The sequence below is a fragment of the Globicephala melas genome, chromosome 11, assembly GCF_963455315.2.
Source record: "Globicephala melas chromosome 11, mGloMel1.2, whole genome shotgun sequence".
Taxonomy (NCBI): Eukaryota; Metazoa; Chordata; class Mammalia; order Artiodactyla; family Delphinidae; genus Globicephala; species Globicephala melas.
The window spans coordinates 94436030-94452446 of NC_083324.2; the positions used below are offsets into that span (position 1 = coordinate 94436030).

Here is a 16417-nt window from a genome sequence, read left to right on the forward strand (position 1 = left end):
GACAATAGCCAGCTTTGTCTTGAGTAGGCACCCAATACATCATTACAGAAGAGGATCTGTTATCGTTGTATCAGAAAAATGGGAGAATGGGAGGTGAGCTGACCAGGGGAACAGAGAAGGGCTGCCTGACAGTAACAAGGGTCCAGATGGCGTTGGTGACCAAAATTTATAGTAGCACCACCTGCAGGGTGTGAGGTTTTTCCAGCAATGCTCAACAGCTGGGAGACTGATGTAGAGAAAGTAAACAGTTGAGTCGATCCAGAGCTGGGCTTTGCCCAGGAGGGTGCATTAAAAGGACAAAGGGGCAAGGAGGCTGAGGATGTTAGCAAGAGGAGGGTGAAGTGAGGAAGCCCAGGGGCCCAGGTAGGTAGAGAAGGAAGTGAGCTGGCTGTGCCTGTTGCTGCAGACGAGCCTTGCACATGCCCCTTGCTTGCTGTTGACCAGAGCACACGGTCATGGCTGCCTCCTGGAGGGACAGATGCTGCCAGATGTGGCATGCTAGTGAGCTGTGGCCAGTGGGCTCCTCAGCTGATCTTCCTCCTCTAAGGTGGTCCTGACTGGCCCAAGCTGGGTAATTTAGCAATTTGTACCTAGCCACAAGGGTCAGAGCACACTCTGGGGACACACATATCCCTATGAAAGGATGAGGTCGACACCAGCTGCATATCTGGATCTTATGACTGTGAATCTTCCAAGGCCACAGATCTTCTCTTAATATACATCTACTGACATTATTAGCAGTCAACTCAGAACTCCAAGTTACTAGAATCACTTTAGTATCTTCCAATACGAAATAACTGGGGTGGGGGGGAAAGAAACTTTTTAGTGGCATACTAAAAATACTCCTAGTACAGAATGATTAAAACTAAAAACCAGTACCAAACTTTGTCAGGAGCAATGGAAACTCTCATACCCTGCTGCTAAGACTATAAATTGGTGCAACCACTTTGGAAATTTTGGTATTTTCCATTAAAATTGAAGATATGCATATCCATCATCCAGCAGTTCCATTCCTAGGTATATGAACAACAGAAATAGATAAAGATCTGCATAGCATGAATTGTTCATAATGGTCTAATACTAGAGACAACTCAGTTGTCCATCAGCATTAAAATGGAAGGATATCCATACAATAGAACACTATACAGCAATGAAATTGACAAGCTACAGCTATAGGCAACAGCGTTGAATTTCACGAACATAATGCCAAGTGGAAGAGGCCAACACAAATACATCTGTATGATCTGTCTATTCAGAGTTCAAAAACAGGGAAGAGTGACTAATATATAGGAATGCAGACTTCAGTGGGTAAAGTATAAAGAAAAGCAAGGAGGGATTACCATCATAGTCAGGATAGTTGCCTCTAGACAGGCTTACCGCTAACATCTGTGGGGCTTATATGGAGAACTGCATACCATAGCCCTAAATATTTAAAAGTTGTAAATTAAACTAATAAGCTATTAAATAACAGATGTTCTATCCTCCTACCTTGACAAATGTATCTTCACTGCAACCTGAAAGACCAGGTTGGACCTGAGAATTCTTGGATGGCTTAAAGCTTCTTGCTGGAACGCGTGACACAAGAAGAGCCGGCCCCCAGACCCTCGGGCCATCCGCCTTCTCCTCCCAGCCCTGCTCCATCCCATACCTCAAGGGCCTTGTGCTCAAGTCTGTGTACTCCCTAACTTTCATCCACAGCATCCTACAAATATCTGCCCCTGGGCCCCCCATCAGGAAGGTGGAACTGAGGACGAGCCCCGGGAAGACCTGGGAGTGGGCCTGGAATCATTTGGACAGGGAATTCCAGCGCCCCCGTGCTTGATGCCTTGTTCGGAAAGGGGGACATGGGTTCCAAGTGGACATGGCCTCTTGGCCTCACAGACGCCCCTGTCCCTTTGGAAAGGGGCACGGCTGGAGGAGAGCTGAAGCCCCGAAGCACAGGCCCAGCAGAGAGCCCCTGTGTGTGGCTTAGGGCAGTACCACTTTTTAAAAAAAAAAAAAAAAAAATGTATTTTTTTATTTTTGGCTGTGTTGGGTCTTCGTTGCTACATGCAGGCTTTCTCTAGTTGCGGTGAGCAGGGGCTACTCTTCTTTGCGGTGCGCGGGCTTCTCATTGCGGTGGCTTCTCTTGTTGCAGAGCACAGGATCTAGGTGCACGGACTTCAGTAGTTGTGGCTCACGGGCTCTAGAGCGCCGGCTCAGTAGTTGTGGCGCATGGGCTTAGTTATTCCGCGGCATGTGGAATCTTCCCGGACCAGGGCTCGAACCCGTGTCCCCTGCAGTGGTAGACATATTCTTTTTTTTTAACACACACACACACTGTATTTTATTTTATTTTTTAAGTTTTATTTATTTATTTTTGGCTGTGTTGGGTCTTCGTTTCTGTGCGAGGGCTTTCTCTAGTTGCGGCGAGCGGGGGCCACTCTTCATCGCGGTGTGCGGGCCTCTCACTGTCACGGCCTCTCTTGTTGCGGAGCGTGGGCTCCAGAAGCGCAGGCTCAGTAGTTGTGGCTCATAGGCCTAGTTGCTCCGCGGCACGTAGGATCTTCCCAGACCAGGGCTCCAACCCGTGTCCCCTGCATTAGCAGGCAGATTCTCAACCACTGCGCCACCACGGAAGCCCCCTGTATTTTATTTTTACAAGAGATAAATAAACTGACACCAAGCATGGTAAATGGATGGCCACAACAAAAGCAACAGTGATTGCAATTACCAAACACGAAACACACTCACACTATGTCATAATATTGACATTCAGTCCAGTAATCCTCAACTGTAACACCTCCTTTACTTTGCAGTGAAAATTGATTTATATATTTTTTGCCTTTGAGTCCTTGCGGGATTTTTTTTTTTATTCAAACAGAAAGTCACAAAAATTATAATCATCCTCATCAGTTCACTCAGTCCCATGTAATTAATTTTTTTTTCATCTTGATCTTTTGTTAGCACTTTTATGAATTCATCAATTTTCCATTAGAGTTCTGAAGGGCAGCACCACTTTTAAAGGAAACAGAGGGCTGTATTAGGAAAGGCACTGGAAAACTTCTGGGGTCCAGGCAGTATTCTATAACTTGACCTAGAGGGGTTTACAGTTACAATAATTTATTAAGCTCTACATTTGTTTTATACAGCTTTCTGTACGTGTGTTATATTTCACAATAAAGAATTAATGAAATCTCTATATATTCTATTCCTGGTGCTGCAGTTTATGGGATCCCCACAGACAAATCAGCTCAGAGTGGTTGCACTTAAGCTCAGACACCTTGGGCCGTTAAAATGCCTCAAGGTGTGAAGACCTAAGGGGGAAGTGGACAGATGCTGGAAACACAATAACTCTCACGGCTGGTTCTCTCCACTGTCCAGACCGAGATCCTTGAGTGGCATGGACAGATTTAGGCAGAACGATGAGTCATGGGCCTGTGTCCTCCTGCCTAGCCACTGCAAGTGCCTCAGAGGGAAATTCCTTTTCCTCCCTCTTAAATAAGATTACAGATACTGTGTTTATCAAACCGAAATTATAGGAGGCTGTTCCTATCCTAGCAGAAGTGAAAGAAGACCAACTCCCAATTATCCTCTGTTTGGAAAGCAGTTCTACGAAGACTTCTCTCCATCAAGGCAGCTGGATGGGTTAATTACACAGTTTGCTGAGCTTCTACTGTGTCCTAGACGCAACCCTTATTTTTCAGCTCCACATTTTAAAACATTCATTTAGTTTTTATTTTTTTCATTCTTGATAGGAAAAACATTTTCCTTTTACAAAGATTCAGATTTCTGATTCTCAAAAAGATTTCCAAGTGCCCCACATGGTTTAAGTATCAGGATTTTTCTAAGAATATATATTTCTTTTTTTTTTTTTTTCATTTTAACATCTTTATTGGAGTATAATTGCTTTACAATGGTATGTTACTTTCAGCTTCACAGCAAAATGAATCAGTTATATATATACATATGTTCCCATATCTCTTCCCTCTTGCGTCTCCCTCCCTCCCACCCTCCCTATCCCACCCCTCCAGGCGGTCACAAAGCACCGAGCTGATCTCCCTGTGCTATGCGGCTCCTTCCCACTAGCTATCTACCTTACGTTTGGTAGTGTATATATGTCCATGCCTCTCTCTCACTTTGTCACAGTTTACTCTTCCCCCTCCCCATAGCCTCAAGTCCATTCTCTAGTAAGTCTGTGTCTTTATTCCTGTTTCACCCCTAGGTTTTTCATGACATTTTTTTCCCTTAAATTCCAAATATATGTGTTAGCATACGGTATTTGTCTCTCTCTTTCTGACTTACTTCACTCTGTATGACAGACTCTAGGTCTGTCCACCTCATTACAAATAGCTCAATTTCGTTTCTTTTTATAGCTGAGTAATATTGCATTGTATATATGTGCCACATCTTCTTTATCCATTCATCCGATGATGGACACTTAGGTTGTTTCCATCTCTGGGCTATTGTAAATAGAGCTGCAATGAACATTTTGGTACATGACTCTTTTTGAATTATGGTTTTCTCAGGGTATATGCCCAGTAGAGGGATTGCTGGGTCATACGGTAGTTCTATTTGTAGTTTTTTAAGGAAACTCCATACTGTTCTCCACAGTGGCTGTATCAATTTACATTCCCACCAACAGTGTAAGAGGGTTCCCTTTTCTCCACACCCTCTCCAGCATTTATTGTTTCTAGATTTTTTGATGATGACCATTCTGACTGGTGTGAGATGATATCTCATTGTAGTTTTGATTTGCATTTCTCTAATGATTAGTGATGTTGAGCATTCTTTCAGGTGTTTGTTGGCAGTCTGTATATCTTCTTTGGAGAAATGTCTATTTAGGTCTTCTGCCCATTTTTGGATTGGGTTGTTTCTTTTTTTGTTATTAAGCTGCATGAGCTGCTTATAAATTTTGGAGATTAATCCTTTGTCAGTTGCTTCATTTGCAAATATTTTCTCCCAATCTGGGGGTTGTCTTTTTGGCTTGTTTATGGTTTCCTTTGCTGCACAAAAGCTTTTAAGTTTCATTAGGCCCCATTTGTTTATTTTTGTTTTTATTTCCATTTCTCTAGGAGGTGGGTCAAAAAAGGACCTTGCTGTGATTTATGTCATAGAGTGTCCTGCCTGTGTTTTCCTCTAAGAGTTTGATAGTTTCTGGCCTTAGATTTAGGTCTTTAATCCATTTTGAGCTTATTTTTGTGTATGGTGTTAGGGAGTGATCTAATCTCATACTTTTACATGTAGCTGTCCAGTTTTCCCAGGACCACTTATTGAAGAGGCTGTCCTTTCTCCACTGTACATTCCTGCCTCCTTTATCAAAGATAAGGTGACCATATGTGCGTGTGTTATCTCTGGGCTTTCTATCCTGTTCCATTGATCTATATTTCTGTTTTTGTGCCAGTACCATACTGTCTTGATTACTGTAGCGTTGTAGTATAGTCTGAAGTCAGGAAGCCTGATTTCTCCAGCTCCGTTTTTCGTTCTCAAGATTGCTTTGGCTATTCGGGGTCTTTTGTGTTTCCATACAAATTGCGAAATTTTTTGTTCTAGTTCTGTGAAAAATGCCACTGGTAGTTTGATAGGGATTGCATTGAATCTGTAGATTGCTTTGGGTAGTAGAGTCATTTTCACAATGTTGATTCTTCCAATCCAGGAACATGGTATATCTCTCCATCTATTTGTATCATCTTTAATTTCTTTCATCAGTGTCTTATAATTTTCTGCATACAGGTCTTTTGTCTCCTTAGGTAGGTTTATTCCTAGATATTTTATTCTTTTTGTTGCAATGGTAAATGGGAGTGTTTTCTTGATTTCACTTTCAGATTTTTCATCCTTAGTGTATAGGAATGCCAGAGATTTCTGTGCATTAATTTTGTATCCTGCTACTTTACCAAATTCATTGATTAGCTCTAGTAGTTTTCTGGTAGCATCTTTAGGATTCTCTATGTATAGTATCATGTCATCTGCAAGGAGTGACAGCTTTACTTCTTCTTTTCCGATTTGGATTCCTTTTATTTCCTTTTCTTCTCTGATTGCTGTGGCTAAAACTTCCAAAACTATGTTGAATAACAGTGGTGAGAGTGGGCAAACTTGTCTTGTTCCTGATCTTAGTGGAAGTGCTTTCAGTTTTTCACCATTGAGGACGATGTTGGCTGTGGGTTTGTCATATATGGCCTTTATTATGTTGAGGAAAGTTCCCTCTATGCCTACTTTCTGCAGGGTTTTTATCATAAATGGGTGTTGAATTTTGTCAAAAGCTTTCTCTGCATCTATTGAGATGATCATATGGTTTTTCTCCTTCAATTTGTTAATATGGTGTATCACATTGATTGATTTGCGTATATTGAAGAATCCTTGCATTCCTGGAATAAACCCCACTTGATCATGATGTATGATCCATTTAATGTGCTGTTGGATTCTGTTTGCTAGTATTTTGTTGAGGATGTTTGCATCTAGGTTCATCAGTGATATTGGCCTGTAGTTTTCTTTCTTTGTGACATCCTTGTCTGGTTTTGGTATCAGGGTGATGGTGGCCTCGTAGAATGAGTTGGGGAGTGTTCCTCCCTCTGGTATATTTTGGAAGAGTTTGAGAAGGATAGGTGATAGCTCTTCTCTAAATGTTTGATAGAATTCGCCTGTGAAGCCATCTGGTCCTGGGCTTTTGTTTGTTGGAAGATTTTTAAGCACAGTTTCAATTTCAGTGCTTGTGACTGGTCTGTTCATATTTTCTATTTCTTCCTGATTCAGTCTTGGCAGGTTGTGCATTTCTAAGAATTTGTCCATTTCTTCCAGGTTGTCCATTTTATTGGCATAGAGTTGCTTGTAGTAATCTCTCATGATCTTTTGTATTTCTGCAGTGTCAGTTGTTACTTCTCCTTTTTCATTTCTAATTCTATTGATTTGAGTCTTCTCCCTTTTTTTCTTGATGAGTCTGGCTAATGGTTTATCAATTTTGTTTCTCCTTTCAAAGAACCAGCTTTTAGTTTTATTGATCTTTGCTATCGTTTCCTTCATTTCTTTTTCATTTATTTCTGATCTGATTTTTATGATTTCTTTCCTTCTGCTAACTTTGGGGTTTTTTTGTTCTTCTTTCTCTAATTGCTTTAGGTGCAAGGTTAGCTTGTTTATTCGAGATGTTTCCTGTTTCTTAAGGTAGGATTGTATTTCTATAAACTTCCCTCTTAGAACTGCTTTTGCTGCATCCCATAGATTTTTGAGTCGTCGTGTCTCCATTGTCATTTGTTTCTAGGTATTTTTTGATTTCCTCTTTGATTTCTTCAGTGATCACTTCGTTATTAAGTAGTGTATTGTTTAGCCTCCATGTGTTTGTATTTTTTACAGATCTTTTCCTGTAATTGATATCTAGTCTCATAGCATTGTGGTTGGAAAAGATACTTGATACAGTTTCAATTTTCTTAAATTTACCAAGGCTTGATTTGTGACCCAAGATATGATCTATCCTGGAGAATGTTCCATGAGCACTTGAGAAAAATGTGTATTCTGTTGTTTTTGCATGGAATGTCCTAAAAATATCAATGAAGTCCATCTTGTTTAATGTATCATTTAAAGCTTGTGTTTCCTTATTTATTTTCATTTTGGATGATCTGTCCATTGGTGAAAGTGGGGTGTTCAAGTCCCCTACTATGAATGTGTTACTGTCAATTTCCCCTTTTATGGCTGTTAGTATTTGCCTTATATATTGAGGTGCTCCTATGTTGGGTGCATAAATATTTACAATTGTTATATCTTCTTCTTGGATCGATCTCTTGATCATTATGTAGTGTCCTTCTTTGTCTCTTCTAATAGTCTTTATTTTAAAGTCTATTTTGTCTGATATGAGAACTGCTACTCCAGCTTTCTTTTGCTTTCCATTTGCATGGAATCCTTTTTTCCATCCCCTTACTTTCAGTCTGTATGTGTCTCTAGGTCTGAAGTGGGTCTCTTGTAGACAGCATATATATGGGTCTTGTTTTTGTATCCATTCAGCCAATCTGTGTCTTTTGGTGGGAGCATTTAGTCCATTTACATTTAAGGTAATTATCGATATGTATGTTCCCATTTTCTTAATTGTTTGGGGTTCGTTGTTGTAGGTCTTTTCCTTCTCTTGTGTTTCTTGCCTAGAGAAGTTCCTTTAGCAGTTGTTGTAGAGCTGGTTTGGTGGTGCTGAACTCTCTCAGCTTTTGCTTGTCTGTAAAGGTTTTAATTTCTCCATCAAATCTGAATGAGATCCCTGCTGGGTAGAGTAATCTTGGTTGCAGGTTTTTCTCCTTCATCACTTTCAATATGTCCTGCCACTCCCTTCTGGCTTGCAGAGTTTCTGCTGAGAGATCAGCTGTTAACCTTATGGGGATTCCCTTGTGTGTTATTTGTTGTTTTTCCCTTGCTGCTTTTAATATGCTTTCTTTGTATTTAATTTTTGACAGTTTGATTAATATGTGTCTTGGCGTATTTCTCCTTCGATTTATCCTGTATGGGACTCTCTGTGCTTCCTGGACTTGATTAACTATTTCCTTTCCCATATTAGGGAAGTTTTCAACTATAATCTCTTCAAATATTTTCTCAGTCCCTTTCTTTTTCTCTTCTTCTTCTGGAACCCCTATAATTCGAATGTTGGTGCGTTTAATGTTGTCCCAGAGGTCTCTGAGACTGTCCTCAGTTCTTTTCATTCTTTTTTCTTTATTCTGCTCTGCAGTAGTTATTTCCACTATTTTATCTTCCAGGTCACTTATCCGTTCTTCTGCCTCAGTTATTCTGCTATTGATCCCATCTAGAGTATTTTTCATTGCATTTATTGTGTTGTTCATCATTGTTTGTTTCATCTTTAGTTCTTCTAGGTCCTTGTTAAATGTTTCTTGCATTTTGTCTATTCTATTTCCAAAATTTTGGATCATCTTTACTATCATTATTCTGAATTCTTTTTCAGGTAGGCTGCCTATCTCCTCTTCATTTGTTAGGTCTGGTGGGTTTTTATCTTGCTCCTTCATCTGCTGTGTGTTTTTCTGTCTTTTCATTTTGCTTATCTTACTGTGTTTGGGGTCTCCTTTTTGCAGGCTGCAGGTTCGTAGTTCCCGTTGTTTTTTGTGTCTGTCCCCAGTGGCTAAGGTTGGTTTAGTGGGTTGTGTAGGCTTCCTGGTGGAGGGGACTAGTGCCTGTGTTCTGGTGGATGAGGCTGGATCTTGTCTTTCTGGTGGGCAGGTCCACGTCTGGTGGTGTGTTTTGGGGTGTCTGTAGACTTATTATGATTTTGGGCAGCCTCTCTGCTAATGGGTGGGGTTGTGTTCCTGTCTTGCTAGTTGTTTGGCATAGGATGTCCAGCACTGTAGCTTGCTGGTCGTTGAGTGAAGCTGGGTGCTGGCGTTGAGATGGAGATCTCTGGGAGATTTTCGCCGTTTGATATTATGTGCAGCTGGGAGGCCTCTTGTGGACCAGTGTCCTGAAGTTGGCTCTCCCACCTCAGAGGCACAGCACTAACTCCTGGCTGCAGCACCAAGAGCCTTTCATCCACACGGCTCCTTAATTTGGGATGATTGGTTGTCTATTCATGTATTCCACAGATGCAGGTACATCAAGTTGATTGTGGCGCTTTAATCCGCTGCTTCTGAGGCTGCTGGGAGAGATTTCCCTTTCTCTTCTTTGTTCTCACAGCTCCCAGGGGCTCCGCTTTGGATTTGGCCCCGCCTGTGTGTGTAGGTCGCCGGAGGGCGTCTGTTCTTCGCTCAGACAGGACAGGGTTAAAGGAGCCGCTGGTTCGGAGGCTCTGGCTCACTCAGGCCGGGGGGGAGGGAGGGGCACGGAGTGCGGGGCGGGCCTGCGGCGGCAGAGGCCAGCGTGACGTTGCAGAGGCCGGCGTGACGTTGCGCCAGCCTGAGGCGCGCCGTGCGTTCTCCCGGGGAAGTTGTCCCTGGATCCCGGGAGCTTGGCAGTGGCGGGCTGCACAGGCCCCCCGGAAGGGGGTTGTGGATAGTGACCTGTGTTCGCACACAGGCTTCTTGGTGGCAGTGCAGCAGCCTTAGCGTCTCATGTCTGTCTCTGGGCTCCGCACTTTTAGCCGCGGCTCGCGCCCGTCTCTGGAGCTCCTTTAAGCGGTGCTCTCAATCCCCTCTCCTCGCCACCAGGAAACAAAGAGGGAAGAAAAAGTCTCTTGCCTCTTCGGCAGCTCCAGACTTTTCCCCGGACTCCCTCCCGGCCAGCCATGGCGCACTAACCCCGCAGGCTGTGTTCACGCCGCCAGTCCTCTCCCGGCGCTCCTACCGAAGCCAGAGCCTCAGCTCGCAGCCCCGCCCGCCCCGGCGGGTGAGCAGACAAGCCTCTCCGGCAGGTGAGTGCCGGCCCTGATCCTCTGTGCGGGAATCTCCCCGCTTTGCCCTCTGCACCCCTGTTGCTGTGCTCTCCTCCACGGCTCCGAATCTCCCCAATTCCGCCACCCGCTGTCTCCGCCGGAGAAGGGGCTTCCTAGTGTGTGGACACTTTTCCTCCTTCACAGCTCCCTTCCGCTGGTGCAGGACCCGTCCTTATCCTTTTGTCTCTGTTTATTTTTTTCTTTTGCCCTAACCAGTTACGTGGGGGGTTTCTTGCCTTTTGGGAGGTCTGAGGTCTTTTGCCAGCGTTCAGTAGGTGTTCTGTAGGAGTTGTTCCATGTGTAGATGTATTTCTGGTGTATCTGTGGGGAGGAAGGTGATCTCCGCGTCTTACTCTTCCGTCATCTTCCCGGAAGTCCTCTAAGAATATATATTTCAACTACGGTCCATAAAGATACACACCTCATCCCAAAACTGAACCTTATGGCTGAGAGATGATGAAGGGGAAGTGAAAAACTGGCCAGTACTAACCAACCAAAAGCCCAGGCAATATTTTTTCCCAATCTAATTTCTGAGCTTTGCATCTAAGCTGTTTAAAGGCCACATTGCCAAAGTGCCAGTTTTCCTCATTTTTGGGAAACAAGAAACACGTATGGCTCCAGGGACCTTCACAAACTGCTGCTGAGAAGTGGAGCCAGGCACATTTGGTGGCTTCAAGATTATCGAAGTGGCAACATATTAGATGAGTTTAAAGGAGGATGATGAGGCAGTGGGGTGGAGGGGTAGGAAAACAGGTTAAATCAATAGGAGGACTAACGTTGTAGATTACAGACAGTGAAAGATCACTCATTTCTACCATTTTGCCCCAGTAAGAAACACCTGACAGACATCTACCCATCACTTAAGACTCCACCCAAAGTTTACCTTCTCCCTCCTTCGAGCCTTCACCAGACCCACTTAGTATTCTGCAAGAGTTGCTGTAACGTTTTACAGGACTGTACTGTTTGGTTTGCCTTCCTAGACTGTGGGCTCCTTGAGGACGGGACCATACTTTATGCATCTTCAAAGTTCCAGCTAATGCATAGTATGAGCTCCACAAATGTTATCCTTGACTGCGTGAATAACTGATGGCTTCCATTAATATCAATTTGGCTTCTCCAGCTGCTCTGATGCCACCCTTAAGTGGTGGAAAGCATCTCAGCCTCTGCCAGAGTTTACCCACTGTTGTTTGTTTGTTTGTTTGTTTTGTTTACAGGCTGCGTTGGGTCTTCATTGCTGCGCATGGGCTTTCTCTAGTTGCGGCGAGCGGAGGCTGCTCTGTGGTGCGCGGGCTTCTCACTGCGGTGGCTTCTCTTGTTGGGGAGCACGGGTTCTAGGCGCACGGACTTCAGTAGTTGTGGCTCGCGGGCTCTAGAGCGCAGGCTCAGTAGTTGTGGCTCACGGGCTTAGTTGCTCTGCGACATGTGGGATCTCCCTGGACTAGGGTTCAAACTCATGTCCCCTGCATTGGCAGGCGGATTCTTAACCACTACACCACCAGGGAAGTCCCTACCCACTGTTTTTAACTTCTCTTTTCAGCCTCAGGAAGCTGTGGATTCCTTAATGTCATACACTGGCCTGAGAACATCGTGTATTCCTTAAGCAGAGTTATGAGAAAGAAGAACCTGGTCAGCCGACTCAAACACTGGAATTGTCCTTTTCAAGATCCGGAGCTCCAACATTCCTTGGCGTAACAGACAGAAGCACCTGGGAAAATGTGGGCAAGGGTGAGTAGTGATGAAAACACCAGGCATTCCGTGTGCGTCTCTTTCGTCCAACTCAACTCAGACAAATTCCTTTGAAACAGTAATACAAATGGCATTCCTTTCCCACCCAGGACTGCAACTAACTCTTGAAATTGAAAGGTTGATTTTAGGCCACCAGATTTTGCTCTGTTAGGTGAATCTTTTTACATGGGGATGCTGATGCCCACGGGAAATCCTCTTCCATTCAGAAATCTCAGGGGAAGCAGTCTTGTGGGATAGAGGTAGAATGTTCCAGCTAGTGTAACTAGTGCCCAGGTCTGGAGGTTACAGTTCTGAACTTCCAACGCTGATCACCTAGGTTACCGATTAGCCAGTTCTCTGGTGCCTCCTTTCTCTGTCTGCCAGTCATCTCTGAACCATTCCTTTTCCGCTCAGCCATTCCCCAAGAAAACCACCTTGGCCTGGGGTGGAGGTTAGGGTTAATTTAAAAGAGTCAACTCTCCTATCGGACCAAGGTTTCCTAAAGGTTTCATGGAAGCTAAGTAGGAGAAGTGATGTGTAATTGCACCTATTAATTGCCTTCTATTGGAGACGGGCGGCGGGGCCTCGCGCGGTGACCTTGGGAGCAGAACTGGCTTTAGCCTCTCTCCTATGTGAGTGTGAGCCACATCCTGGAAGCTTTTGAAACTCTGTTTTCAAATTTATAAAATGGTGATAGAAGGATTGTCTTGAGGATGAAATGAGAAAGTGCACATAAAGTAACTTGTGCTCGACAGAAAGAAAGTTAATTCCCTTATGTGTTGTGATCAGTAATCTGTTGTGTGTGTCACGTGGAGAACTAACCACCAACATAAATCAGAAAGCACCAGGCAGCCCCGTCAATCCAAACAGGGCCCTATTTCATTTACAGAGAAAGGCTGTAAGTTACGCAAAATGACAAATGTTTTCTTAAAACATTTTGGTAAGTAATAAAAGGATTTTCCTGGAAGCCTTTAAAAACCAGTAAGATTGTCATATCACTGTAGTGTTTTAAAGTAATGATCCCTTAAAAATTCCTCCTTGTCTTAGGATTCTATGACAAAAATCTGTCACAGAATTGGCCATTTTGAGGCTTCAACCAAACCAAAGTATGAATTCAAACTGGAGCAGATTACGTTTATTTGTGATTCCTCAAGTCATTCAGTGTGAATATTAACTTCTTTTTTTTTAAACATCTTTATTGGAGTATAATTGCTTTACAATGGTTTGTTAGTTTCCACTTTATAATGAAGTGAATCAGTTATACATATACATAGGTTCCCATATCTCTTCCCTCTTGCGTCTCCCTCCCTCCCACCTTCCCTATCCCACCCCTCTAGGTGGTCACAAACCACCGAGCTGATCTCCCTGTGCTATGCGGCTGCTTCCCACTAGCTATCTACCTTATGTTTGGTAGTGTATACATGTCCATGCCTCTCTCTCGCTTTGTCACAGCTCACCCTTCCCCCTCCCCATATCCTCAAGTCCGTTCTCTAGTAGGTCTGTGTCTTTATTCCTGTCTTACCCCTAGGTTCTTCATGTCTTTTTTTTTTCTTAAATTCCATATATATGTGTTAGCATACGGTATTTGTCTTTCTCTTTCTTACTTCACTCTGTATGACAGACTCTAGGTCCATCCACCTCACTACAAATAACTCAGTTTCGTTTCTTTTTATGGCTGAGTAATATTCCATTGTATATATGTGCCACATCTTCTTTATCCATTCATCTGTTGATGGACACTTAGGTTGCTTCCATGTCCTGGCTGTTGTAAATAGAGCTGCAGTGAACATTATGGTACATGACTCTTTTTGAATTATGGTTTTCTCAGGGTATATGCCCAGTAGTGGGATTGCTGGGTCGTATGGTAGTTCTATTTTTAGTTTTTTAAGGAACCTCCATACTGTTCTCCATAGTGGCTGTACCAATTCACATTCTCACCAGCAGTGCAAGAGGGTTCCCTTTTCTCCACACCCTCTCCAGCATTTATTGTTTGTAGATTTTTTGATGATGGCCATTCTGACTGGTGTGAGGTGATATCTCATTGTAGTCTTGATTTGCATTTCTCTAATGATTAGTGATGTTGAGCATCCTTTCATGTGTTTGTTGGCAGTCTGTATATCTTCTTTGGAGAAACAAGTATCACCTCTTCTCATTTTTTTATACCTACTCAGCCAGTTTTACTAAACTGAGAAAAAAACAGAGGAAGGAAAGAAGGAAGGAATGAAGGAAGGAAGAGGGAGAGAGAGAGGGAGAGCGAGGGAGGGGAGATAGCGTTCTCTAAAGCAAGTCAGTGTTTCATTTCATTTGAGTCCCTGCAGTGAATATTAGCTCCGTGGTGTTTCAAATACATGTTGCTCCTCAACTTTTGGTGCCCTAGACCTGAAAACCGGACAGTCCTACCTCCTGGAATCCTCAATTTGCTTTGGAATTATCTATGTTCAGAGTCCAAGGGTCCTTTAAGATCATTAATTCCGTCCCTTCTGGGTAGTGTTTCCCTCTAGTCCATACACACGCACACGTACGTGTAACTGTATACTAGACTACGTAGAATGTAACTATTGGACAATTGCTAGTATCTCCTATTAAAAAGGAGTATTTATTCCCAGTTGTCAGCGCTTCCTAAGGCTATATTCCTACTGCTGTTTGTGGGGCAGTGTGCTGGTTAAACATATGGCCGTGAAGCCATACTGCCAGATTTGAATCCCAGCCCTGCCACTGACAGTAGTAGGACAGGTTACTTAACCTCTCTGTGCCTCAGTTTCTTCATCTATAAAGTGGGGGTGAGAATAGCACCTACCTTGAGGGGATGTTTTGGTGATGAAGTATGTAAATAGCTTAAGAGTTGTGTTTGGCACAAACCAAGCCCTCCAATGAGACCTGGAGCTCCAGAGCACAGAAGAAAACAAAGGCTCTGCAGCTAAAGGAAACCACTAGAGGGGGAAGATGGGAGAAGCAGAGAGTAAGGAAAGGCCTGGAGAGAGAATGGGCCTTTAAGAGTCGAACTTAGGCTGACGTGGCTGTTCTCCTAGACCCCTCGGGCTGCGGTTTTCTGGTTCTAGGAGAAGCAATGGAGGCACCGTGAGTCCATGGCCAGAAACATCGTTTGGGGAAACCTGTGCTGCATTCATAGATACTCTTAAAAGAAAGCCCCTTACAAAAAAAGCTCCGCAAATAACAGCAAGCCCTGAGGTAACCATGAACATGTCAAGCCCTGAGGAGAAAGTGGAGAACACAGGCCCCACCTGGAGGGCCACCTGGAGGGCCAGCTGAGGGTCGCCAGCGGACGACCTTCTTCCGCCGTACAGCGGGAATCGGCACATGTGAAGGCAGCTGGTCCGGCCCGCAGACCCACGGTGCACTCCCACCTCGGTAGCCTGATGCCAGCCATAATGGGGGTGTTTACACCACAGGAATCTGCAGCTTCTTTTTGTTTCATTTTTAGAAAGCTGGTAGTTAAACCTTCCCTGACACACTGCTGGGGAAGATACAAAGGCTGGCTCGGAAAAACTGAAAGAAAAATGTCTTAAACTGCAAAGCATTTTCTTTGGCATTCCTTACTCTTCCCCTCTGTACGAAGGCAGGAAGCTGGCAGTGGACATGGTCTGTTAGGGAGTACCTAAAGAAGAAAAGCCACGCTGACCCCTTGCTTCACAGAGGGCCAGAAAAGTGCTGACTGACGGAACTTGAAAATGGCGTCCTTTTCCCACGAAATACAAGTTCACTCCAGGCCCGACACAGGTGTCACACGGAGGACTTACAGGCTTCTGATGACTGTCCTAAAAGGGAAATGCAACGAAATGCGGTCGTTCACATACTCCTCTTACACCGATTTAAAAATATGATTATTTCGGACTTCCCTGGTGGCGCAGTGGTTGAGAGTCCGCCTGCCGATGCAGGGGACACGGGTTCGTGCCCCGGTCCGGGAAGATCCCACATGCCGCGGAGCGGCTGGGCCCGTGAGCCATGGCCGCTGAGCCTGCGCGTCCGGAGCCTGTGCTCCGCAACGGGAGAGGCCACAACAGTGAGAGGCCCGCGTACCGCAAAAAAAAAAAAGATTATTTCGACATATTTTAGAGAATATGAAAACTGTCTACTGAGACTTATTACCTTACCTCCTTGCATCTAAAAGACCGTTTAACCTGTTCAGATTTCTGGGTGTTCCTTGAGCGTAAAGATGGAAGAATAGGGACGGAAACGAAGAAGCGCCTCGAAATCTGCCTTTATGAGTCTGCTGGGGCCGCCATTACAGAGCTCTGCAGCCCAGGGGATGCGACAGGACTGTATGTTCTCACCGTTCTGAAGGCAGAAAGTCCAGGGTCAAGCTGTCAGCAGGTGTGGTTTCTTCTCAGGCCTCGCTCCTTGGCCGGTAGT

General features: G+C 44.2%; 1 protein-coding gene across 2 annotated transcripts in view; it reads left to right on the top strand.

Annotated features, from left to right (window-relative positions):
• Positions 1-16417, top strand: part of NEDD9 (neural precursor cell expressed, developmentally down-regulated 9) — a 292001-nt gene that overhangs the window by 170650 nt on the left and 104934 nt on the right. Inside the window, exons 7-8 of one of the 2 annotated variants that reach the window (XM_060307849.2) lie at positions 10098-10300; positions 11859-12046. In XM_060307849.2, coding sequence (XP_060163832.1) covers positions 12035-12046 — 12 coding nt within the window. In that variant the 5' untranslated portion in view covers positions 10098-10300; positions 11859-12034. The remainder of the gene's footprint in view (positions 1-10097; positions 10301-11858; positions 12047-16417) is intronic. The other variant, XM_030881426.3, reaches the window with a different exon arrangement.